Source organism: Aspergillus affinis, assembly GCF_023601865.1.
Source record: "Aspergillus affinis strain CMG 70 chromosome Unknown NODE_10_length_487445_cov_86_957759, whole genome shotgun sequence".
NCBI lineage: Eukaryota > Fungi > Ascomycota > Eurotiomycetes > Eurotiales > Aspergillaceae > Aspergillus > Aspergillus affinis.
The window spans coordinates 40,821-65,808 of record NW_026515791.1 but is presented as its reverse complement, the minus strand read 5'-3'; the positions used below and the strand labels follow the sequence as shown (position 1 = coordinate 65,808).

At 51.1% G+C, this 24,988-nt stretch overlaps 7 protein-coding genes across 7 annotated transcripts; 5 read left to right on the top strand and 2 right to left on the bottom strand.

The window, feature by feature from the left end:
* Positions 1-396: 396 nt before the first annotated feature.
* KD926_000412 (anoctamin family protein) lies at positions 397-2,796 on the top strand (the record flags this gene model as incomplete). Its single annotated transcript, XM_053096312.1, has 4 exons — positions 397-490; positions 557-710; positions 776-1,070; positions 1,150-2,796. The coding sequence occupies 4 exons, from the start codon at positions 397-399 to the stop codon at positions 2,794-2,796; spliced, it is 2,190 nt and encodes a 729-aa protein (XP_052959482.1).
* Positions 2,797-3,598: 802 nt separating this feature from the next.
* On the top strand, positions 3,599-5,035 carry KD926_000411 (uncharacterized protein; the record flags this gene model as incomplete). Its single annotated transcript, XM_053096311.1, has 1 exon — positions 3,599-5,035. The coding sequence occupies one exon, from the start codon at positions 3,599-3,601 to the stop codon at positions 5,033-5,035; it is 1,437 nt and encodes a 478-aa protein (XP_052959481.1).
* A 708-nt stretch (positions 5,036-5,743) lies between these two features.
* Positions 5,744-9,165, bottom strand: KD926_000410 (uncharacterized protein; the record flags this gene model as incomplete). The annotated part of the gene is made up of 4 exons (XM_053096310.1): positions 5,744-6,865; positions 6,967-8,620; positions 8,692-8,976; positions 9,047-9,165. The coding sequence occupies 4 exons, from the start codon at positions 9,163-9,165 to the stop codon at positions 5,744-5,746; spliced, it is 3,180 nt and encodes a 1,059-aa protein (XP_052959480.1).
* A 2,543-nt stretch (positions 9,166-11,708) lies between these two features.
* KD926_000409 (Major facilitator superfamily domain) lies at positions 11,709-13,071 on the top strand (the record flags this gene model as incomplete). Its single annotated transcript, XM_053096309.1, has 4 exons — positions 11,709-11,976; positions 12,048-12,255; positions 12,325-12,353; positions 12,779-13,071. 4 exons carry the CDS (start codon positions 11,709-11,711, stop codon positions 13,069-13,071), a joined length of 798 nt encoding a protein of 265 aa, XP_052959479.1.
* Positions 13,072-16,995: 3,924 nt separating this feature from the next.
* Positions 16,996-20,871, top strand: KD926_000408 (putative membrane bound cation transporter; the record flags this gene model as incomplete). Its single annotated transcript, XM_053096308.1, has 7 exons — positions 16,996-16,999; positions 17,206-17,692; positions 17,808-17,931; positions 17,990-18,175; positions 18,223-19,420; positions 19,476-19,662; positions 20,538-20,871. The coding sequence occupies 7 exons, from the start codon at positions 16,996-16,998 to the stop codon at positions 20,869-20,871; spliced, it is 2,520 nt and encodes an 839-aa protein (XP_052959478.1).
* Positions 20,872-21,706: 835 nt separating this feature from the next.
* On the top strand, positions 21,707-22,599 carry KD926_000407 (WW domain protein; the record flags this gene model as incomplete). The annotated part of the gene is made up of 2 exons (XM_053096306.1): positions 21,707-22,376; positions 22,472-22,599. 2 exons carry the CDS (start codon positions 21,707-21,709, stop codon positions 22,597-22,599), a joined length of 798 nt encoding a protein of 265 aa, XP_052959477.1.
* A 1,349-nt stretch (positions 22,600-23,948) lies between these two features.
* Positions 23,949-24,755, bottom strand: KD926_000406 (class I SAM-dependent methyltransferase; the record flags this gene model as incomplete). The annotated part of the gene is made up of 1 exon (XM_053096305.1): positions 23,949-24,755. One exon carries the CDS (start codon positions 24,753-24,755, stop codon positions 23,949-23,951), a length of 807 nt encoding a protein of 268 aa, XP_052959476.1.
* Between the last annotated feature and the right edge of the window lie 233 nt (positions 24,756-24,988).

Genomic DNA, 24,988 nt, shown 5'->3' with positions numbered 1-24,988 from the left:
CTTGTAGGGCTGAAGCTTGGCACGGATCCTCGGCGCTTTCCACGGTAGACTGTTTAGTGTTTACTGTACCTTACTCCCCCCGTAAAAAAAAAAGAAAAAGAAGGTAAAAAATATCCCTATTTCATCATCGCTGCTGTTGGTTTCCTTCCAGTTCCAAACTAAAATAAAAATAACCCTGGGCAATCGATCGCCAGCGCTTTGTCAGACGCTCATTTGTGGGGGAATCCCATCCCTTGCTCGCCAATCTTCTCTTCCTGGCTCTCTTCCTCTCTCCACCTCAGCATCACTTTCTTGTACCACTTTAAAAAAAATCATCCGCTGAGATGATGCCCGTTCTCTCTCTCCTTCCTCCTTTCTGACCCATTTCAACTCTCCTCAATCGTATACACCTTTGGCATGGCGTTCTTTTCCGCCTACGGCCCTCCCGATCACTCGGAGTCCGATAATCTGGGGGTGGACTGGGTGGTTCGCTATGATTTTGAGAATCTCGGTAGGTTGCCGCCCCGCGTGAACCATTCGTACCCCGTTCATGTTTAATCCGTACTGACGTCGGTAGAATTTACCCAGGCCGTCGAAGAATTCCGTACCCTCATCCATGATCTCGAAGAAGCCCATCTACAGACCCAGGTCCGCCATGGTCATGGCTCCTCGCTGCTGGTGTTCATTCGGGTACCCCGCGATCACCTAGGAAAAATGGTCCATCAATCTCGGTCCGCCATCCACGATTCCTTTGCAATTAACACCACACCTTCATCTTGCTGACAAATTCGCATAGTGTGAAAGACTGGCTATATGGAATTGCTCACGAGCTGCCCGTTGGCGACGACCAAACGATCGCCGAATCCGAAAGCCCTGCCGAAGAACTCCGGTCGGTATACCACGCAGTGACGTGGCAGAAGTCGCTGGGAGGTGCTGGCATCACGGCGCAGCATGGTCCCTGGAAGCATGTCACCGCGGCTATCCCGCTCCACGACCCGGCCGCAAACGCTGAGCTGTTGCGGAAATGGAGCCGGTCGATACTTTTGACACCGGATGACCTGGACGCTATTAGAGCTTTGTATGGCGAGAAGGTGGGTATTATCTTCCTGGATTCTTTTTGCATTTTTCTTTACGTCTTGTCTGGAGGGCTAATGGTAATTGTGATTTTAGGTTGCTTTTTACTACGCCTTCATCCATTGCTATTCGACTTTCCTGTTCTTCCCCGCCGCATGGGGCGTCTTTTCATGGCTTTATCTGGGTCCTTATTCCGTCGCCGGCGCCGTGGTCAACTGTCTGTGGTGCATCGTTTTTGTTGAATATTGGAAGATTCGCGAGACCGAGCTTAGCTTGCGATGGAACGTGAAAGGTGTGGGTGCCCTGAAGGTGAATCGTGTGCAATACGTTTGGGACAAAGAGATCAAGAATCCCATCAGCGGAGAGACAGTGCGTGTTTTCTCGGCCCACAAGCAGCTTCTTCGCCAGCTCCTGTTGATTCCTTTTGCTACGGTCGCAAGCTTGGCACTCGGAACGCTGATCGTGGCCTCGTTTGCTTTGGAGGTTTTCATTTCTGAGGTGTACAACGGCCCCTTCAAGAGCTACCTGGAGTTCCTGCCGACCGTGCTTTTCTCCCTTTCGCTGCCTTCAATCACCAACGTGCTCACCCGGGTCGCCCTCCGGTTGACCAAGTACGAGAACTACCGCACCCAGGACCAGTACGACCTAGCTCAGACGTCAAAGACTTTTGTCATGCACTTCATCACGGCGTTCCTGCCCACCATTCTGACCGCTTTTGTGTACGTCCCGTTTGGCGAGCGCATCCTGCCGTATCTCGACGTGTTCAGCGTGCGAGGGGTGTCCAACACCCTGAACCCGTCGCAAGTGCACATTGACACCTCTCGATTGCAGCAGGAGGTTATCTCGCTGTCTATCACCGCACAGGCTCTCAACTTTGGCGAGGAGGTGGTGTTTCCCTACGCGAAACGCGTGCTATTGCAGAAATGGCGTGATTGGCGCGAAAAGCGAGGAACGGCAGGCCACGCCAGGAACCTTTCGAAACAGACCGATCGATTGTTGGCCGATTTGCCCGACGAGGCCGGCTTTCTCACGCGCGTTCGGAACGAGACCGAAGCAGACGAGTACGACGTGCATGAAGATATCTTGGAGATGGCCGTTCAATACGGGTATCTAGCTCTCTTCGGCATATCGTGGCCTTTGGTGCCTCTAGGATTCTTAGCCAATAACTGGCTGGAGTTGCGCGGCGACTTCTTCAAACTGAGTCTGGAGTGTCAGCGACCGCCGCCTATCCGTGCCGACTCGATAGGACCGTCACTGCAAGGGTTAGAACTTCTCACCTGGCTCGGATGTTTGTCCACGGCCGCCATTGTATACTTGTACCGCGACGGAATGCAAGAGGTGAATACTACTTCGCTACTCCTGTCTATTCTTGTGGCAGAATGGGCCTACCTGATGGTGCGGTACGCAGTGCACACGGGCTTGCAGAAATTGACGGAGGGGGTCAAACGACGAGAATCGGCCAAACGGTATGCAGTCCGCAAGGCGTACCTGGATACCTTCTCGGAATGCGCGTCTCCGCGCAGCAAGACCAAGGTGCGCTTCCAGGACCGGGTCAGCGTCTACACCACCTCTACCGACGTGAAGACGGGCTCCGAGGAAGCCCTGCACGGAGAACAAAATGGCAACGGAAAATCAGAGAAATTCTGGTCGTGGCCTCAGCAGGAGACAGCGGACGCAGGCGTTCGGCTGATCAAGGCATTGAGCTCGGAGAGTAAGCCCGTGAAAGATGCGAAGGGAGCGTAGACAATTGTTGTTGTTTTTTTCTCTAGTTTATTTTTGAAAACATGTGTATGCTAAGTGGACAATGAAAAGAGTCTATGAATGGATGATGGGAAATTGGGTGACGCGAGTAAACGAGACTAGTGGCATTCGTCAACCAAGGGACACATCAGCAAATGAAGGAGGGAAGCGACCGATCACAATTCGAGCCCTCGTTGAAGCAAGAAATTCCGAGACTCCGTGATCCACCAGAATCCTGATTCACGGCGAGCCTTCACGATCCTCGATTGGAGAAACCAAGGGCATCCCCGTTCTCAGGAGGGGCCCACCGATGCTTGGTTTGGAAGGGTTAGGCAGAAGTACAGCTTGCCGGTCAATGATTTTTCCTACTATTTCTATTAAATCCGAAATATCCCCCGGAGGCATACCATAAAGGAAAACCGCTATACATCAGAAAAAATCACGATTGCCTGCAGCGAATCCACTTCAGCCCTACAGGGCAAGACTAAGCTTCTCTCCCCGGGGCCACTCAAGATAGTCTCTCCCACCCCGAGGCAGACCGACATTCTTCGTCCTCGCATAAATTTCTCTCGCTCGCCCTCTTTCTTCCTCCCTTCCTTTCACCTCTCTCCCGTTTAGCCCACCCCACCGGTAGATGCCGCTTTGACTTTCTTTCTCCCTTCTTCACCATCGTCGTCATCCTCATTTTTTCTTCTTCTTTTCTTATCTTCCTCCTACCCTTCTTCCTTTTCTTTCTTCTTCTCCTCCCTCCCCCCCCCGGGCTTCACCTTCCTCGGGATGAGCCGCGTCTCTCCCCCACTCCCTCATGTCCCCCTCGCAGCTTCCTCCTTCCTCTACCGCCTCTAAAGCCGCCCATCATGAGGAGACTGAAGAGACCGACCACTTCCCCATCGTCAGTTTTGTCCGCCACAAACGCTCCCGGCGAAAAGGATTGCACCTGGTCCACCCCCCATGGTACCGCAACAGCCTGCTGGCCAGCACCGGTTACTTAGAGTTTGCCAATGCGGGAGACTTCGCCGCCAACGTCTGGAACCAGATCCCGGTGCCCCGACATGCGATGATCTTGATGGCTATCGGAGGCCCCCTGGCCCTGATGATGGCCGCAGTAGCCGTCCGTGACGGCTTTCTCAGCTGGCAGAACGTGCGGGTCCTACGTTCCGAGCGCCAGTACCTGAAATCCCTACGCCATCACTGCCTCACCGCGTCGTCGGCCTCGACGGCCGACACCGATCTTGTTAATCTCATTGATATCCGCCTTGGCGTCGGGTTCCGCGAGCTCGGCACCGAATTCATCGACCGGATCGCCATGGATATCTTTCTCGGCATCGGGGCCCTGCTGGTTGGGACGGGCGCCCTCATGGCCATTTGGGGCGCTAACCCACGCGTCTTCCATGCCAGTAATCTATTGTCCGGGTTTGTAGGAAACGCATTCGCCGCGGCCTTTGGCCTCATCAACGCCATCTGGTCCGCGTATCTAGTCTGGCGATTCCAACGTCACGTCGACGCCGTGACGAGCTCCCCTGCCGTGGCGACGTTTCGCGATCGGTTAAAACTCCGCTTCCGCCGGTTCCAGTGGCACGCTGTCATCTCCGGCACGACGGGTCTCATTGCCGGCGCCGCGTCCATGGTCACGGCTCGCATGTGGTGGGGATACGTGGTGTTGATCCCCTGCATGGTGCTCCAAGTGGGGTGCAATCGGTTTTGGCGAGTCCAGCTAGGCTACGACCGACCGTTGGCCTCGCCGGCGAATCACACTCTGCTGCAGCCCGCGTCCAGCAAGGAGAGTAGTGACACGGGCGACGACGAGGAACACACCCTCCTCTTCGAGAGCCTGGCTAGTACCATCGCGCTCTACAACGCCCTGGAACCCCTCCCGTCGCCCGAACTAGACTGCACCTCCCTCGACACCCTCATCCAATTCATCGTCAACAACGACCTCTTTGACTCTCTGTGTGCCTGGCTTGCGCACGATAAATGCGTCCCGGCCTCTCTGCACGAGAACATCTTCCGCTCGTCGCCCGAACATAACGAGATCTCCCTGGCGCCGTGTCATCTGCTGCTCGTGTCGACTGCCGAGCAGTCAACTCTGCGGGATCTTTGTCGCGTGTTCCTGGAAGGCGCGGGGCGGAAGGTTCTGCTGTCGCGAGAGCGCTATCTTCTCGAGATGGTGGGATACACGACCTTGAGAGATGCGGAAGGAGTTGTTTCTTCTGCCTCGTCCCCACCGCCGAAACCGTTGTAAAACAGAAAAGAAAATACGTGCAGCAGGACTGACTGTGCTGGCACAGACCTATCTAGAACGACAGATTAAATTAATGTTAATGTGAATAATGCATTCATGGCAGATAGTCAAATTGACTGATTTATGGACACGATATGGTTCTCACTTGTAATCTGAAGTAGAGATAACGGTCGTTTACGATCTACTAGATACCAGATGTTCAGGCAGTAGGGCAACAAGGCAGCAATGCAACAAAGAAACCGGGCACCCAGGCACCCAGGCATAGAGCCACCGAGGCACCAAGGCCGAAAGGTGACAAGGCAGTAAGGCACCAACATTGAAATGATGTACACGTTCTTTAGTACCATTCGATCTAGTAGATGCTCCGTCTAATGATCACACTTTATCAATGTTCAGATAATTTGATTCTTACCTATCGCATTCATTCGAAGCACCAACTACCCAATGCTTCTCGGTGCCTTAACAATAATGCCAACAGCATCATCTCCATGGATCTAAGTTGTCCAGAGGAGATGCGATGGATATCCCCATTGTCAAAACCGGTATTGCAATGAGTTTCACAGCAAGGCATATATTCATATTGTATCCCACTGAGTTCCTATAGAAATTTCTTGTAAATATATGCAGATGTCTAATTATTATCTTACACTGTCTAACCCAATCCCTTCAGCAATACAGCCATTAAGTATATATAAGCAAACCAGCTCCCTAATCACGATCCGATATCAACCGTCTCGACTCAGCCCATTCCAAAGAGTCCCGTCGACCATGGAAATTGAAACTTAGCTCACCGACTAACCCTTTCACATCCTTAACCAACCCCCTCAACCCAAACCCTACCACAGATCGGAGGACCTCAAGGGTCACAAATGCCGAGAACGCCGGATCCTCAACATGTCGAATACTCAACATCTCGCCGTCGATTTTCTGCAGCTCGCGCGCTAGCGGAAACGAGTCGCCTGTTGAGAGATATGGTGGTAGGGGTTGTGCGTTTGTTAAAGATGCGGAGAGATGGCAGAGCAGGGATGTGGTGGCGTGGGAGGTGAAATCGGGGGAGTGCAGGGCGATGGTAGCGAGGCGGGATATCCATGAATTTTGATTTTTATTTTCGTTATCATTGTCGTTGTCGTTGCTGATCTCATTATCGTTACTCTCTGGGTGGATGGTGGTAGTACTCCTTGGAGCCAATGCATCCAACGTCCGCGTCGTCTGCGCCATCAAGGCCATACTAGTCAACATGCGTTGAATCTCGCCAATGATGTTGTCGTAGACCGGTTTCGGGAATTTTCCGCCAATGGCAGGCTCAAAGGTACTAAAGTGACTGTGCATGCGGAGTTGGTTCAGCAGGATCATTTCTTCTTTGAAGATGTTGTGGAGGGCGGTTTCGAGGGCGGAGCGTGTTGAGTCCATGGTATTATCAACCTGGGGGGTGGCAGTGTTGGCATCGCTGTTGTCCCTGCTATGGCTTTGCTCATAGTTATGGTGAACCACCTCCCCACTAACCAACCACATCTCAACAGTAGTATGCATACAACTATAAAACCTCGCGAGGACGAAAAGCCCCCTTCCCAGCGCTTTCCGAAGCGTCGATTTAGCCGTGATCGGGTACGGGAAAATCACCCAGAAGAAAGAGATCGCGCAGCCAGCGGCCACGGCGGCCAGTTTGTATGGACCGAAGAGGTAGATCGGGTAGTAGGGTTGGCCGTTGGAGGTGGCTGCTTCGAGCCCGAGCTTTCGGACTTGCAGCTCGTACCCAATGATCACGTTTAGGGTTACGATGGAGATGACGGCCGCGCCGAAGTATTGGGGGGTTTTGATGTAGAAGTAGTACTGTTTTTGCTTTCTTAGTAATGGGTGGTGGGTGGTGGTCAGGGTAGGATAGTAAGGATGGGGACAGGGATCCGAGAAAGGAAAGGTACTGGGGGTCATACCTCGAAGACATTGGCGAGGTACAGGAATACGATGACTCCTGCAGTCTTTTGATCCACGATGTACCAGATAACCAAGCTCAGAACTAACGAGATGGCAGTCGCTGCGATCCGAGCCATGAAACCGAACATGGTCTGTCCGCTCGTCGGGTTCATCCCGATCACGATGACAATCATCGCCCAGATACACCGCTGATGGATAAAGAAGTCCTGAGTCTGGTGCAGAAAGGCCAGGATGCCCACGCTGAAGGAAGCCGCTGCGACTCGGAACCCGAACAGACTCTGCTCCGAGCGAATGACACGGGAGATCACGCGGAGGATGGTGCTGCCTTTTTCGAACAGGTTGGCCGGAGGCAGATGCTCGGGGTCGGGTAAGTGGCCAGACGGGAGATCGTGTACCGTCGACTGATCAGCTTGTGAGGACTGTCTACCCGGCGTGCTGTCGGATTCTTTTTTCTCGGGGTTGAGCGAGATCCATGCTAGAATCGAGTTCTGTTTGGGGAAGATGACCCGGTTGCGCTTCATGGTCCCGTCGGCGATTTTGCTGTCCGCGAACTTGACCAGGTCGAGCGTGGCTTGGAGCAGGGTCTCTTGTAAATGACCCATGTAGAGGATGAGGAAGAACTCCTGTCGCACGTCGGAGTCTGCAGCGAGTGTGCGCGGGTCATCGGAGGTATAATCTGACACTTTTTCGGGGACTGAAAAGGCCTCTAGCGAAGCGAGAGCGCGCGGCAGGTGTTTGCGCGAGGCATAGTATTTCTGGAGCTGATTTTCAAATCGCCCGGTAAAATCTGGCTGGAGCGGACTCAACACGCCTGCTCGAGACTCCTCATCTGGTCGAGCGTTGAGATGCCCTTCCAGATGTTTTGGCTTGATCAACTCAAACGCGAGAAGAACATACTGCAAGCCTGTTGTCGTTAGATTCGACGCCTCCACGAGCCTGTCATGCAACGTCTGCACAACTCTCTGTATCTCCGAACGTTGCAACGCCTGCTTCTCAGCATCCTCCTCCTCATCAGGGATATCCCCTGAACTATCCCTCGTCCCTTCATCATTGATGACCATCTCCAAGATCTCTGGCAACATGGCCATTCCCGACAGAGGCAGCAACAGACTCCGGATCAACGCACCCACCTGCTTCAAATCCTCCGCCGAGAGCTTCCCCCACGCAAACTCATTCGTCGAATAGAACAGGTCCGACTGCAACTTCCCATGCAGCGCATTCAACCTCCCCATCCCCGCTGCCAGCCGATTCCGCTTCCCCTCCAACCCCGACTCCACCGGCACCTCCGCCTCCCGCATACTCCGCGCCGTGCGTGTGCGACCCAACAACCCCCTCCCACCAATCCATACATCCTCACTCCCAACCACAAAGTCAATCTGGGCTTTCAACAGCGCATCAATCTGCGACGCGTATCCCCTAACGTCATGAAAAACGTCACCGCGACTGGTGATTGGCACGATGAACAGCGACACCCCGGTGGCGATGGCGAATCCAATCATGAAGCCTTTCAGCAGGCGCGCGATGAAAGTTAGACCTTCGGATAGAGTCACGAAGGTTCCGGCGCGGGTGATGGTGACAGAGCAGAAGATGGAGAACGCAACCATCGGGTCCTGGAGTTCCATTGGGCGGAGGGCGCGGAGAGTATTCGCGGCCCTGGACAGTCTCTGTTAACTTTGGTACTTGGATTTCCTTTCTAGACACAAGGACGATGGGCTGGTACATACCAGATCATAAAAATCAACCAGATGGCGGATACAGCGCAAGCGTCGCTACTGAAGCCGTTCCGGACGCTCTCGCTGGCGTCGGCGGGCGTGTTGTGCTTCCTTGCCTCGACGGCGCAGTAGACTGCTAGACAGCATAGCGAGGCTGAAACGCAGGTCGATAGGAGGTCGAAGAACATGATCTTCATGAACTTTGCGCGCGGCATTAATGCCTGAGAGAGCACGGAGATCAGGGCGGATAGGTAGCCGATTGTGAGTGTGATGTCGGCGATGGCATCACTCTGGTGGCTACATGGTTCACGTAAGATTTGGATTCTAGTTTGAAGGTTGGGTCTGTAGAGCAAGCAAGGAAACTCACATGGCGATGACTATCGTTGGCGGTAATGCGCCTTTCAGCATAAGGAGAAAAGACCATGAGTCTAACTCCAGTCGCGCTCTCCATGCTAGTGGATTGAGAATGCTGCTCTTGTTAGTCATTTTCATGTAGCTTGGACATAGCCAATGGTGAGTCCTCCCTACCTCCGTAGTTTCGATAGCTTTGATTGCCCCGAGCTCCCCGGGGGAGCCATTATCTATCACACGGATGGAAAGAGGAAGCGACAGAGAATACTGCGTCGCAAATAAAGATGATAATGAATTGCATTGAATTCAAAGTAAAAATTAATCGCCAGGACGAAAACCGTGCAGGTTAGTTCATGCAGGCTCGTCGATCGAAGGGTTCGGCATCGACGACGGCTGCATCCGGATCGGGTTCCCGTACCTGCGATCATGACGCGTGCCGAGCCAACTGCCGGCTGAGACTTTTCGCGGCACTGATCTCCAGAATAGACTTCGCTTTCAGCTCATCTAAGGCTGTTCTGTAGGCGTTTTGCAGGGACCGGTGCGCCGCAGGGGTCAAACACGACGGAATAAATTAATAGATGCCCTGATCAATACTGGATTGATAAATTGATGTAAAACGAATCGAGGTTCTCCAAGGGGTACCTATGGACCAAGACGGTGAAATGCTTGGCATCTTGCCTCAGGCACCCAAAGCCTACATGTTCCTCGACAAATGGAGAGTATTAGATTCTCTGCGACGATATTGTCTTTCTTGCTTTCAATTTGTCGGCTTTCCGCTTTTTATTGCTTTCTGATAAGCCGTAATGTTTCTTATCTCTTTCTCAAATTTTTCTGTACCGTATGTTTACAAAGAACAACGTCAATCAAGTCAATATATATCCCAAACTACTTTCAGAAACTGCCAGGTTGTAAGAGAAAATAAAAGCCTTATCATGTTAAGTATGGATTTGGATATTTCAATTTTTATTAAAAATTTCAGTCTTGCTGGAAGAGTATATAAAAGTGTCTCTTTGTAATCATTATCTCTCGAGCGATCTAGCATTATTATATAACCTATGATAAGCTGGGATAAATTAGATGATTGTACTTGCAATAGCTAATCTTGATTAAGGTTCAGAGATTACAATAAATTCTTATACTGCTGCAACCGTCAGGTTATTGTGTTATATCTCTGCTTTTCCCCTTGTCATGTTCGCAGTTTTCATTTCTCCTTTGCAATAGGTGCATCTGAACGCTCTGCAGGAAATAAATACAAGGACTGCGTACAATGGAAACAAAGCTCACCTATACCGGGTGACTATGAAGACCTTGTTCTCCGGGTATGCAGACCAGCGGAGATTAAAGATTGTGACCTCGTCTTTTCCGGGCTGAATAGCGAGATTGCGGACGAACTTGGTGAGTGTAATCATCCTCACTAATTCTGGCTGTTCCTATGCTGACTATAGTTAGAGATGGAGTTCGTCAAAGCTGAAATACCGGTGTTTTCGAACGCAAAGAGTCACCTAATGAATCCTTTGGTACCTTTGGTGCTTCCTCTCGTGAACCCTACGCACTTGGATCTAATAAAATTTCAACGTGAGAAGCTTGGGTTGAAAAAAGGGTTTCTTGTGTGTAACTCGAAAAGCCCTACCCTCGTCCACCCCAGCTAGCCGGAAAACCCTTGATATGTATGGCAGCCACTGAGCCGTGGTCTAGGAAGAAGACGTGGGTTTGTGCTGTGATACTAGCCAATGTTGCGGTTGATTCAGGGGTGGTAATCTAATATCCTGCTACGGATCCCTGCCTGGTAAATGGAACGATGTAACTGTGAGTCAAGGGATCACTGCGCTCTTTCGAGCACTTCAACGAACTTTTGTCTACATCGGTCCCCAGATAGTATTTAGCCACTTTAATTCGGACTGAATAGCCATGCACTGATTTAGGTGTATCCCACTGTACTCGATTTTGACGGGAAAACTGGAGAGACATATTCTCCGGAACCGAAATTTCTACGTATGGGGGCCTTGAAAGTGCACTCTGCAACCTCCTGATCCTTTAAGAACCCTGTCATAAGCGGTCTAGGCAGAAGCTTAACAAGCTAGGTGGAACCCCTCAATTAACACAAGTCTCGCGTGCGCATCCTTTGCGCGGATTCTACTCCAAATATTGTTCAGCCCGCGACCTGAACTTGAATCTAGGGATAATTGAATTCCATGATGGACCGACCGCCACCTATTCACAGTTTGCCTCAATCTCTACCTCCAAACACTCCTTCTGCGTTTCATGCCGCCTCAATACGTGAAGAAACGAAAATACTTGTGGCTTTTGAGTCAGGGGAAAAATCAAACCCGCAGAACTTCCACCCTGCATACAAAATATGGCTCACCACCCAGATGAGCCTCTTAGCTTTGGCCGGTGCCTTAGGCTCGTCAATTATATCCTCAGCCAATACGGAAATTGCTGAATATGTAGGGGTAAGTTCAGAGGCCACCTCGCTCACTGTTGCCCTATTTGTCCTAGGTATGCTTCCACTAACAGTTCCTGCGCCTTGTTCCTCACCACCAAATTGCGAGCATCTCCCTATTTCAGATTCTCAAGATCCGGCGCAATGAAATCCGTCACTGATCGAATAACTAGGCTGGGCATTCGGCCCCTTGCTTTGGGCACCAATCAGTGAGGTTTACGGTTGCCGATTAGGAATGCTTCCTCCATTTGTGCTGATGGGCTGCTTCAGCATTGGTACTGCGGTTAGTAAGAACGCTGCTAGTATTCTATTAACTCGATTTCTGGGGGGAATATTCGCATCGGCACCGATAAGCAATGTTCCCGCTGCATTGGGCGACATGTGGTCGCCAGAAGCCCGAGGAATCGCAATGGCATTCGTCTCCATTTGCATTTCAGGGGGTCCAACCCTAGGCCCCATCATTGGGGCGGCAGTAGTCATTCGCCCAGGTATGGGCTGGCGCTGTATGTTCCCCACGACACGTTCTGCTTTCCTTCCCAGAGGCTATAGTGTCAGCTTAATCTAACGGTCATAGGGACGGCATACATCGAGGCCATCATTATGTTTTTTCTTTACCTCTTATCTTTCTTCTGCCTCCCCGAGACCTTCGCACCGATTATTTTAAAGCACAAGGCTGAGGAGCTGCGCAAGAGCACTGGGGATCAGCGATATTGGCATCCGCATGAAAAGGAGGAGATCAATGCAAGGAATGTGATAACCAAATATTTTGGCCGCCCGTTGAGGTAAGTCTAATATTTACCTATTCTCTATCCCTTTGCCTATCGCTGCTAAACTTTCACCAACAATAACAGAATGCTTGTGACGGAGCCTCTAGTGACATGTATGACATTCTATGCCTCTTTCACTTATAGCCTGATCTATGTAACTCTTGAGATATTCCCGATAGTTTTCCGGGAGCAACGACAATGGTCTCTAATGTCGTCTTCCTTGACGTTCCTAGGAATTTTAATAGGTGTTATTATTGCCGCTCCTTTAAATCTACTTTTTCAGCCTTATTATAAAAGGGCCGTCAAATCAAATCACGGGAAGGCTGTCGCAGAAGCTCGTTTACCGCCGCTTCTCTTTGGTGGTGCCCTTCTCACAACTGGCTTATTTTGGTTTGCCTGGACGGCAGCGCCGAAGTATTCATAGCCGTTGCCAGTGGTTGCAGCAGGTAAGGCTTGTCTCCTCCTTCCCTAAATCACCTTCCTCTAAGTTTTTCATCTCGGATTTGAATAGCCTCTGATAATGAAATACCATTACTAGGCTTCATCGGTGCTGGCTTTACTCTGGTATTCCAACAATGCTTGAACTTTCTCGTCGACACATACGGTCCCTACGCAGCAAGCGCTGTCTCTGCAAACACTATCCTTCGGTCTGTGCTGGCTTGCGCTCTACCTGCTGCGGCAGCACCGATGGCCCATACGATGGGCATTGGTCCAGCGATAAGTCTTCTTGGGGGAATTTCCTGCCTAGTACTCCCAGTTCCAATCTTGTTCATGAAATATGCCCCAGCTCTTCGACAGAAGTCGAAGCTCGCTGTTGCTGATAGCTATTAGCATCGGTACTAGTGAGTCAAGAAAGGCTTATGGGAGGGATCATGCTATCATAATGCAAGTTCTACAAATATTTAGCTAATAGAATACAATAACTATAGAATAGAATCAGGGCTGTTAAGACGGCTGCCCGAATGAGACAGCAAACTGAATATTTACATGAGTTCCAAACCCCGTCGATGTATACAACCGATGCTTCCGTAGGAAAATACATTAAACGGTTATTTAGGCGCAGTTTATCTCCGTAAAAAGAAAACCCGAGCAAATTCGATGGCTAAGCAAAGCCTCCAAAGTTGAAAAATCCATAAAGAATATTGAGATACTCTCATCACTTTCTATTAACCTCAACACTACTTGCCACCAACAGTCTATTTTGTCGAACTCTCCAATTGATACTGGCCAGGTTGAGTCGGTCCATCATTTACTCCTTTTAATGGCTCTTTTACTGCCTATTAACAGGTCACAAACCGAACGAAGATTTTCTACAACAGAGTCAAATTGGCTCAGTTACGAACCCCTACCGGGCCACCAAAAAGCCTCACTTGGGTATCAATGATTTCTTATTCGTCAGGTGGGAACTATTCAATATTTTCCAACCTCTCACATATCATCCCCCAGCTCCAAATTGAAGGAAAGAAATGAAAGCTAATCAAAATAAGCTTCCGATCCAGAATAGAACTTTGGAGTAAATCCAAGCACTGCAAAAGCAGATCGACTTATCGAAGGTACCACCAACGCGGTCCTGCGCCGCTGTGGCAAGCGACGCAAACGAATCCGAACCCCGAGAGAACTTTTGATAAATTGAGAAACAAAAGGACTGTGTCACAGTCAGTACCCAGTAGTCTTTCATCGATACTGCCAGCGCAGAAGACAACCCGAAAAAGAAGCACAAAGCACTGGGGAGGCTCGCCTCGATAGGGATATGTTTCAATTCACCAGAAGTGGCGGAATGGGTGCTTGAAAACGTCCTTCTGATTGACCGACGATGTATTGGGGATGGAGAAATGCGAAACCAAAGAAAAGCAGTGCATCCACGGAAAACAGTTTGGCCACCTAGCGTGGTCGTGCAAAGAGACGCCCCCGGGTGTCCACTGTGGCGGCCAGCATGAACAAGCACGGTGCGCGTCAAGCATCAAAGCGCACCGGCTGGACTGTTTGTCTCATGCCAGCCAGCGCAAATATCTCACAATGTTAGAAGACAACCTTTAAATCCTATAACCGAACATCATAAAATCCAGAGCGATTATGGAAGGCCCTCATCAGTGACTATCAAAGCCAAGGCCTGGACGTGCTGTTTATCCAGTATTCACCAATGACAGCATACCAGACTCCCGTGAATCACGGCACCTGCCAGTGGAGAGCGAGTCAACTCAGTTCCAAAGTCTAACTTATATCAACCGAAAACTCTCAAAGTCCTCCTACTAACTGGTTCCATGCAACCCCCCAGATCTGACAGCAATCAAGATCCAGGTAGCCGATTCTCAGTTATGGTTTTGTCATTCTGCATTCCGCCTGTGTCGATTCATGCACCTCAAGAAGCATCTGCGAGATCTATAAACGACCTGAATTGATCTCCGTCCATAATGGGGCAGAATGACCTATTAAATGCCTTGGAATCTACCCTTACTCTTGTCGCTACGACGTGTTCCGGCCCACTCTCCTTCATCCCGACGACTACGCAAATGATGAGTTCACGACCAAAAATAACCCGCTTATTGCGGTATCTTTGACAAATACTCTGTTTTTCTCCTTTATGCGTATATAGGAGATTATAGGGAGGAGGTTAAAGACGACGTTGAGACCACATAAAATCAGACATGTAATACGGATCTAGGCGATCAATCGACGCACTTGACAAATGTTGCCTACAGCCTGCATTGGCTAGCAGCCATTATTCGATAAGCGTGGCATCGGCTACTACGGGCAGATCAAACGATGATGAGCAGAACTGACATTGGCAGTATGGTTTGACGTGTCGGCGGTTGAGAGCCGCTGGATTTGCACGCTCAGCTCAAAATATATTTAGGCGCGTACGGTGAGCAGATATCATAATTCAATAATTAGAGCGACTCCTATCGTCTAGACATACCGATCTCCTTCCCAGGAAAAATCGCTAGAATTACCAGCAGTTTTGTAATCACATGGATAAATTCAACTTTTATACACCCAGAGCAAATCCTCCGTATGGTTCCTTAGGCTGCGATCCGAGAAGCGGTAAGGCTAGTTCATGCAAGGGGCAAGTCCAAATCTCTCATGGTGCAGAATAATTATTAAAAATCATTTATCCTCAGCATCTGCCTAGCCTTGTCCATTTCTAACTTAATCACTCGGTGTGCGGAGGACAGGCGTTCTGCTTGTTTTCTTCAGGATCAACCGGATGATGTCTTTCCCGCTTTTCGTCACATGATTGTTTACAAGGAAGCCACAGTGAATGTCAATGCAATATGTTTGATTTTACTCTGGAGTTATCTCTAGAAAGTGCGAGAATGACAACTCATACAAGGCCCCAACCCAAGTAAAGGATACTCTCGTCATACTCTAGTTCAATTACTTGTACCCGGCCCTCTTCGGTTAACGGCATTCGGCCTGCACGATGAATTAATCATGTCAATCATTTTCCAATTGACAACGCAGTCATCCGACTAAGCATCGAGGCACGGTCTAGACAGTTAGCCGGATCCAGTCTAGGAAAGGGATCACGGGACAAGCAGGGCGCCGAAGGTAAATGACCTCATTATTGAGTAAGGGAAAGAGGCCTGTTCACAAATCGGGAAAGCCCCTCCTAACCAGGTTAGAGCCAGTCGATAGTCTGACTAAGGTCATTTTAGCTGGCTCACTAATTTTATCTGACACTGAATTAGGCACTAGCGCAATGGAGACACAGGCATTACGATCCATCCCTGCCGTCGACCGACTGGAAAATTCGGTGATGGGGCACTGGCGGACAGACACAAAGGACCTGGCTGACTGCATGCACCGGTGTAACCCGCCATCCACTGGTGCCTAGCGACTATCGTACGGTGTAAGAGTGTAAGGACAGCCTAGCAGGCCTGCTGGTAGGGCCGAAGCGGATGGCTGTGCACGGGGACTCGGGAAATGAGAATGTCCGCTCCGAGATGGAGACACCGCAGTGAGGCGTCATTGGCCCACCCTGGGGCCTTATTTTTAAAGGTCAAAGGCGAAAATATTGGGCGAATGGGTGGCTGTCTGGTCGGCCATAATAATGGACGCCTCCTTACATTAGTGACGATGAGAGCGTCGGTTTTGCGTGCTCTGGGGCGATTGGGTATGCATGGTTCCCCGAAAGTTTGATCAGGATCTACAATGTACATTTCATAGAGGGGATTGTGGTGATCACTGTTTAGTACGGGAGAAAGGGATGTGTTGAGAAGCGGATTTATTCAGTAGACTGATAGGGAATAATCAGTTGGAAAAGGCACAGAAATAGAAATACTCCGTAGAAATCGACGAACAAAGATGACCTCAGAAGACGTCTAGAAAACGGGCAAGGCGATTGATAACGCTAGACGTGGCGCAGACTGAGCGAGTCGTAACTGGCCCGTCGCAAGAGGGTCCAGAATCGACCATGGATCCCTCCGTTTGGAGATGCGCAATGATCGACCGGATTCTTGGCAAACATCATCCTCAACCAAGGATCCTTCCTGCCAAGCGCCTTTATAAATCGGCCAGCTCGCTCTTGCCCCCCATCTCCGCGCCCAGCGTCTATCTCCGAAGCTTGAACTTGTTTCTTTTTATATTTACTATTCTCCTGTGACCTGTCCAAGCTATTTATCTTCCTATCTATCTCGCGTTCCTTACAGACTACGGAGTACAACCTACCCCTTTTCCTCGTTGTTCAGAAACCATTCAGAGTTTCGTTACCTCTGCGCTCCCAATAAATATCCTCAGACGTTTGTTCTGAAATACATGCGTAAGTTTTCCTTTTGGGTTGTCTTCCGACTCCTTTCCTATCTTGGATTGCGTGTATCCATCCCCCACGCCACGTCTATCCTCCCCCCATGCCTGTCTCCTACCCACTCTCCCAACCAGGTGAAACATGAAACCTATGTGGCTGCTGCATTGAAGATGGTTCTTCTTTGGCTAACTCGGAATTTCTCCGTTTTCTCTCCTCTTTAGACCGGATTCGTTCGTGGGCGAAAGCTCACGCGTCTAATGGCAGTACAACAACTCCCACCCCTACTGGCGAACCCGACGCCAAACCCCCCGACGAAGAAGCTAGTCCGGCCTCGCAGCAAGATGGACAAGTGAACTCGGGTGCTCAGGGCCCGGCAAGTCCGGAGTCGAATAGTGAACACGATGGAGAAATCTCCAAACCAGGACTTTGGGTCCGGATGAAGAATGGCAGCGTCCGGTTCTGCAAACATACCAAGACGGCTTTGTGTCACAGCTGGGTCAATGTCCTCCTGGTGTTTGTGCCGGTCGGTATTGCGGTCGAAGCCGCGGGTTTGAACCCTGCCGTTATCTTTGCCATGAATGCGGTTGCTATCATCCCTTTGGCTGGGTTGTTGAGTCACGCTACCGAGTGCGTGGCTAGTCGCTTGGGAGATACCGTGGGTGCACTGATCAACGTGACGTTCGGAAATGCGGTAGAGTTGATTATCTTGTAAGTTCTGCCCTGGGGGTGAAGATGTGGAGATCGTGAGCTAACCTCTTTTGTAGCATGTGAGTTACCTTAGACGGCATTCAACTACTAGGCTAATAGATCTGGTCCAACTTAGCATCGCTCTTGTTAAGAATGAGATCCGAATCGTTCAGGCGTCCCTGCTGGGCTCCATCCTGGCAAACCTACTGCTCATTCTGGGCATGGCGTTCCTCCTGGGAGGCCTACGCTTCCAGGAACAGGTAAGATAAACCAATAAATGTGACTGCCTCGCGCTAACATTTCTCAGATTTACAACAGTACCGTCACTCAAATGAGTGCCTGTCTTCTAAGTTTGAGTGTCATGAGTTTGCTCCTACCAGTCAGTCTCAACACCCCACCTTCCCCGCTCTTCCTAACGATCTACAGACCGCGTTCCACGCTTCTTGGTCTGACAATATTAATGCCGATAAATACACTCTTAAAGTCAGCCGTGGAACAAGTGTTGTAAGTGCATCTGATATCTAATTTCGAATATGCTCTCACCCCCTTAGGTCTTGCTCCTCGTGTACATTCTGTACATTATTTTCCAGCTCAAGTCCCATGCCTATCTCTATGCTAGCATCCCACAGCAGATCATCGATGAGGAGTCCCATCCGGGCGTGTTGGCCGAGTTCATGAACTCATCCGACTCCTCGAGCAGCTCGTCTGACGAATCTGTCGACACGACTACATCATGGTCGACTGCCAAACGGATCAAGAGGGCCATGAAATATCGACGACGTCGTAAGTCGAGTACCAGCTCCAAGGACACCAATCTGCCCCAATCCTTGCGCAACAACTCGCTGGTTGAAATGCCAAGCACCGGAACAAGCGACCGCAACGGCTCAATTGTCGGCTCGACGTCTAGCCATACGGATGAGAAAACATCCCAGCCATCGAACAACGCACCCGACCGCTATGAAGCAGACAATTATGGCCACCGATTTAATGCACCACAATCGAGAGATTTCGGTCAAGACGTCGGTTGCAAGTCTTCTAAACGACAACCAAAAAGCAAGAAGCGTCACGGCAAGGAAAAGAAGAAGAAACTACTCCAGGGACCAGAAAAGCAAGAGGTCGTCGTTGACAGCAACCCTGTCCTTAAGCGGCCGCAGCTGAAGTCGTACATGTCATCGCCCGTCGCCCGCTTTGAATCTAACCCTGTCAATGCCACTGTGGAGGATTCGAACGAGCTTCCGAAAAGACGATCTCCGTTCCGTCCACCCTTCCCTTCGTTGCTTTCAAACACGGTCTTTTCGAGCTCGACAGGCCCTAGCGGTGTCCCGCAGGCAGGTCCTTCCGGTCCTGTGACTGGTCTGCGCCGCACCAACTCTCTCCCCAGCTGCATGAACCGTCAGCCTCCCGTCGGCAATGCGGTCCAGTTTGCTCGAGGTGCGGCACGCATGCCCACGGCCGTCAATCCGGTGACCACCGAAACGACGCCTCCCCAACATCAGCCGGATATGTCACGCACGTCAGCTGTCGTCATGCTGCTGGTATCCACGGGCCTTGTGGCGGTGTGTGCCGAATTTCTAGTCGACGCCATCCCGATGATGGTTAAAAGCTCCAGCGTCAGCGAAGCCTTCATCGGTCTGATCATCCTGCCCATCGTCGGCAATGCGGCAGAACACGTGACTGCCGTGAGTGTGGCCACGAAGAACAAAATGGATTTGTCCATAGGTGTGTCCGTGGGTAGTAGTATTCAAATTGGTGAGACTTCAATTGGACCTCTAACCTCTGTGGATGCATAACTAACGACTGATAGCCATCTTTGTCACGCCTCTCGTCGTCATTCTGGGCTGGTGCATGGGCAAGGAGATGTCCTTATACTTCACGCTCTTCGAGACCATCTGTCTTTTCGTCACGGCCTTTGTCGTCAATTTCCTGGTCCTGGACGGTCGCAGCAATTATCTCGAGGGATCCTTGCTAATTGCCGCCTATGTGATTATCGCGTAAGTCTGATTACATCTCCATTGGTTCCCCTGGCGCAGTCAATTCATTAATATCTTTTTTCCCAACAGAGTGGGCGCCTTCTTCTACCCTGGCAATGACCAGTCCAGTGACATTGGCCGGGCTGGAAATAATTACTGATTTCGGTTGAAGGCCAAGTGTCCTGATCTTCATCTACCCCCTTTTTTTTTCGTTTCATTTGTCTTGTAATATTGCTCTTTGATGTACTCCGTACAGTCAAGACATGACGGAACCATGTGGGGCGATGAGATGGGGAGTTGTTTTCTTGTCGCTCGGCCAAGTCACTTGCGAATGGGTCCTAGTTGCGATTGAAATCGAGCATATATTTGAGATTGATGAATGTATTTTTTTTCTTTACGGTGTTGCCTAGACGCTACGTTACAGATTTAGATAGTCTCACATCACCCTGCCTGATCGAGGCATGTTTATCCCCCATCGTCTTCCTCAATTTCCTCATGCGGGGACCAGTTCTGGAATAGCGGAGGTCATTTTCTCCCACTGTCCTGGTGTGGCCAGGATCCACACCCGCGATTACCCCCCGTAGATACTATTAATTATTATGATACCATTTCCTTACCGTCAGGTACTCAGGAAGCTTCCGGAATCATCGAGGTGTGGCTCGCCCCGGAGGTTCGAAAGGGATGGGCTCCGCGGCCACCGCCACAGCCACTCGCCGCGACACACGTGGCTAGTCCGGCTACGGGATGTCCTGGAATAACCCGGACATCGTGTGATGCATAGTGGTATTGAAATGAATTCTATTCACGTACTGATACATACAGCGACCAAACTAGCAACTTTGGCGCAATTTTATTCCTGCCTTCGTTGAATTTAGAATTATAAGTATGTAGCACAGGAGACAGTTCAGATTCACTGGCAGCGCCCCTGTTGCGGTGTCCGGAGACGCCGTAGGGAGAATCATCGCTTGGCTGTGGCTGGTAGGCAGCAAGGCGAGGCTTGATGGATCATCGACCACCAATCAAACCGGATCGTTGAGCACCGGTGTGGCGCAGCCCGGTGCGGGTGGCTCCCTCGCGGCGTTCCGATTGGCCCGACAGTCTCCGGCCGCTGCCGCTCTGTGGCGCCAAGCAGACAAATGGATACCTTACGGAACATGCTGCCTTATTATAGCAGCAGCTCTTACTGGACTCGGTCTAGAATGGGGGGTGAACGACTCATCTTGCCCCTAATCCCTATAAGTCTGATGAATTATGACTGGACTCTCCGTAGTATCCCTAACGAGGTGGGGTGCATTTGGGACCAGACAAGTCATATTGACAGTTATGCCTGCCAGGGAGCGCGTCTTCTGTTGGGTATGACCAACGTCAGGTGAATTGACAGGGCGTATGCTGGCCGGTCGAGGATTTCCCTGGGTTTCAAACTGACTGCTATCGGGTTCAACTAAGCGCTGGCTACTAACCTTACCCCTGTTTTGTCTCTCCCACTGGCTTGAGCGGCAAATGATCGTTCAGGGAGGGGGCGTGGGTTAATATATAATGTATCTGCCTAATTTCTTGCATCTGGAGATGCTGGATCTGCAGTGTCCGCCAAACAACCAGACTATTGACAGTTCTCCATCCCAACTAATAACGCGGTGGGGAACAGGCCCGTAGCGCCTGGCCTTCTAGGGCCGACGAATCGTTTTCTAGGCGCAACGGGGTTCGTTTGGCGGGGTCTTTTCTTTTCTTCTCTCTTTCTGCTGTAGGAAATTGATTATTTTCATTTGTTTTGGGTGCGTATGTATTATGATTGTATCTGCCTGTGTACCTACTCCGTACGAAGTAAACATTTCTAGTGGAAGTTTTCAAGTTTCCCATCTACCTGACGACCCTCTTTTCTCTCCCCTTCCCCTTCCCCTCTCTTCTGCTGCCCCCCCTCCGTTTGATGATAGATCAATAATATTTAAGGGTCCATTCCCCTTGATCGTTCTCTCTCTTCCCTTCAGTTATCCTCTTTCTCTCTCCTCCTTCCCCATCTCTATTCTACTCTACCGACTCCATCTATCCTCTTTACCCTTCCACAACCATGGCCTACTACGGCGGACAACAACCCCCCTACGGCGGTGGTGGCTACGGACAGCCGCCTCCCGCCCCCTACGGCCAGCCTCAATACGGTGAGCGCCCGCCTTACGAGCGACCTCCGTACGAGCGCCCTCCCTACGAGGGTGACCGTCCTTCCTACGAGCGTCCCCCGTACGATCGTCCCCCCTCCGAGCGTCCTCCTTACGACCGACCCCCGTACGAGGGCGGTGACCGTCCCCCCTACGAAGGGCAGCGCTCCTTCGACTCCCGCCCTCCCTACAGCCCCGCCCCGCCATCCGCCCGCCCTCCCCCCGTGGCTCCTCCCCCTCTCCCCTACGGCTGGGTCCAGGAGTGGGAGCCCAACGTCCGCCGCGGCTTCTTCGTCGAGACTGCCACCGGTCGCTCGCAGTGGGAAGTGCCGCTTGAGGACTCCGCCGGTGGCTCGCGTGACCTTCCCCCTCCTGGCCCTCCCGCTGGATACTACGGCAGCCCGCCTCCGCAGGAGGGGTACTACGGTAGCCCCCCGCCTCAGGACCAGGGCTACTACGGCGGCATGGACCCTGCTGCGGCCGAGGCTGAGCGCAAGAAGGCCGAGAAGAAGAAGATGATGATGGGTGGATTGGCGGGCGCGGCTCTCGGTCTGGGTGCTGGTGCGCTGTTGGGTCATGAACTGAGTACGTTTCCCGGTTTTCCCTGCTATTGTTCTTTTTATTTTCGTGGCTTTCAAACGATTCCGTATGGTTTATGGTCTGGTGCTAACTGTCCACAGCGAAAGACTCGAGTTCCGACGAGGAGGAGGAGAAGGAGAGAGAGGAGGAAGCTGAGCGCGACGCCTACCGTGAAGGATATCAGGACGCCTATGAGGATGCTCACTCGCCTCCCGCGGATGACTGGTAGAGGTCGACATTTGTTCAGCTGCCTATTGACGTGGTTAGAACTTCAGGGGAAGAGTTACAGGCACCGACACCGGCTTGGGATTGAATCATTTTAGCATGTTTTGTTAATTTTTTTTTTCGGGAGACATACTTTTTCATACACTACATACAACACAGCCACATAGCATATGTAACTTGCATCCTATCTCTATTTATATTCCCCTGTACATCACATCGTACTTTGTGCCAGTTCGTTGCCATGCTGCCGTAAGCACTCCGGACGGACACGGACACGGAATCCAACCCACTCCGGGCGAGGTCCTTTGGGTAAAGTGCAAACAGAACCAGGGCGGCAAATCATGGATTAAAACAATCTGATTGGGTTAGCTCTATGATGTAATTTCCGAAAATTGTGTCCCTTCGTTGAACTGTTGAACCCCCACTTCGAAGTTTTGTTTCTTCGTTTTCTTGGGAGATTTGAGATATCTCGGGGCTATTTAGACACTTTTGCTTCGTAGAAGCACTGCCGTTTCATATCCTGTCCCCACCCCCTCTATCGTTGTGATCGTCGTTTGGCACTCGACACACACCGACCTTAGAACGAGAAGTCTCATCATCTTGTCTGACCGTCGCCACCCACAATGCCCAAATATGTGAGTTTGGCTGGATCCTCCTGATCTCCCAAAACGCTAAGGATTGTTTGGAACTTTGGAGGATCATTCATGGCAATCAATCAATCCCTCTTCCGCCGCTAACGATACATTCTTCCCTACCTAGTCAGTCATCATTCGATATGACACTCTCGAAGCCTTCAAGTTATACGGTCCGCAGATTGAGAAGATGTAGGTCCCATTGTCTATAGTCATTAGTCCCCTCCATCTTTACACAGGCCTCCACTCTCGGTACCACAGTTTCCTGGGGAAATTCAGACCCGAGCCTATGCTAACGAGACCTCTCTCTCCGTGCTCAGGACGACAGAGGGATTTGCAGCAAAAGGGGCCATCAATCAGACATTGTTCCTCTCGACGAGGAGTTACCCGCCAGTTCACACGACTTCGTCAGTCTACCCCTCCCCTCCTTTCAGCTTTTCTTGGTGCACAAGGCTGGTTGTAAGATTTTAACGCGGATTACTAATATTGACATTCTCAACCATAAGATTAATGGTACCTGATAACGTGACAGAGCAGGATCTCAAGGAGGTACCATTTCCAGAGGGAGTTGTCGTTTACATGTATCTGGAGCCTAGGTGAAACCACAACAAACGCCGAACACTCCAATGATTCATATGTATCTATTTTACATATACCTTTATCTTAGTTAGTCTAGTTTAGCATATGCCGTCTTGATGAAGTCAAAATTATGGTTATGATTTTATTGAAAACACAATATCTCCCCATGGAGTAAGCCAAACCAGGCCTCCTCGCAATCCACAAACCTCCTCCACCCTCTCTCCACCGCCCCCAGTTCCTCTCTATCCGCATACCCCTCCGTAACCACCATCTCCGCGAACCCGGAATCCCGCACCCTCTCCGCCATCGAGCCCCCCCAATACGCCCTCTCCTCGGGACTACTGAAGCACCATGCCCCCGCGCTCTTTTTGATCCGCGCTGTCTCAAACCCGGCCTCCTCCGCCCACACATGGATATAGCGGCCCGGATGCGGATTCCCGCCTTTCGCCTTCGCAACCCGGCGCGTCAGGGCGTCCCAGGCGGCAATGGCCTCATTGTCCGGATACCACGAGAAAGCAGCCGACTCGCGGGCCGCGACGACGCCTGTGTTTGATTTCGCGACGCGGCGCATCTCGCGCAGAGCGCGGACCGGGTCCGCGACGTGCTGTAGGACCTGGTGCACGTGGACCACGTCGAAGGTGTCATCGGGGAAGTCGGAGAGGTTGTGGATGTCGCCTGTTTGGAAGGTGATGTTGTTGACGCCTTGGGATGTCGCGAGGGCTCGGGCCGTCGGGAGCGGGTCCTCGACGTATTCGATCCCCGTGACGTGACCTTCGTCGGTGACGAGGCGCGCGAAATCGATGGTGATGCTGCCCGGGCCGCAGCCGATGTCGAGCACTTTCATGCCCGGGTGAATGTAGGGAAGAAGGTAGGCGGCGGAGTTGGAGGCGGTGCGCCAGCCGTGGGTTTGGAGGACTGAGGTGGCGTGGTTGGTTGTGTAGGTTGTCATTTTGTTTGAGGTGGTTTTGATCAATGGGTATTTACTTGAAATTCAATGTTATTCTTGGAAGTTCTCGGGCGTATGTTGTATAGAGATGAGGCAGGTTCCTCGTTGGCGTCGCTTTTATTGAATGCCGGAGTTGAGAAGACGGAGTTGAGAGAGATATTCGGAACTCCGAACATCACGGTACTCCACTATGAGATCAATCTCCACACCCAGAAGTTTAAGCTCTAACACCAATT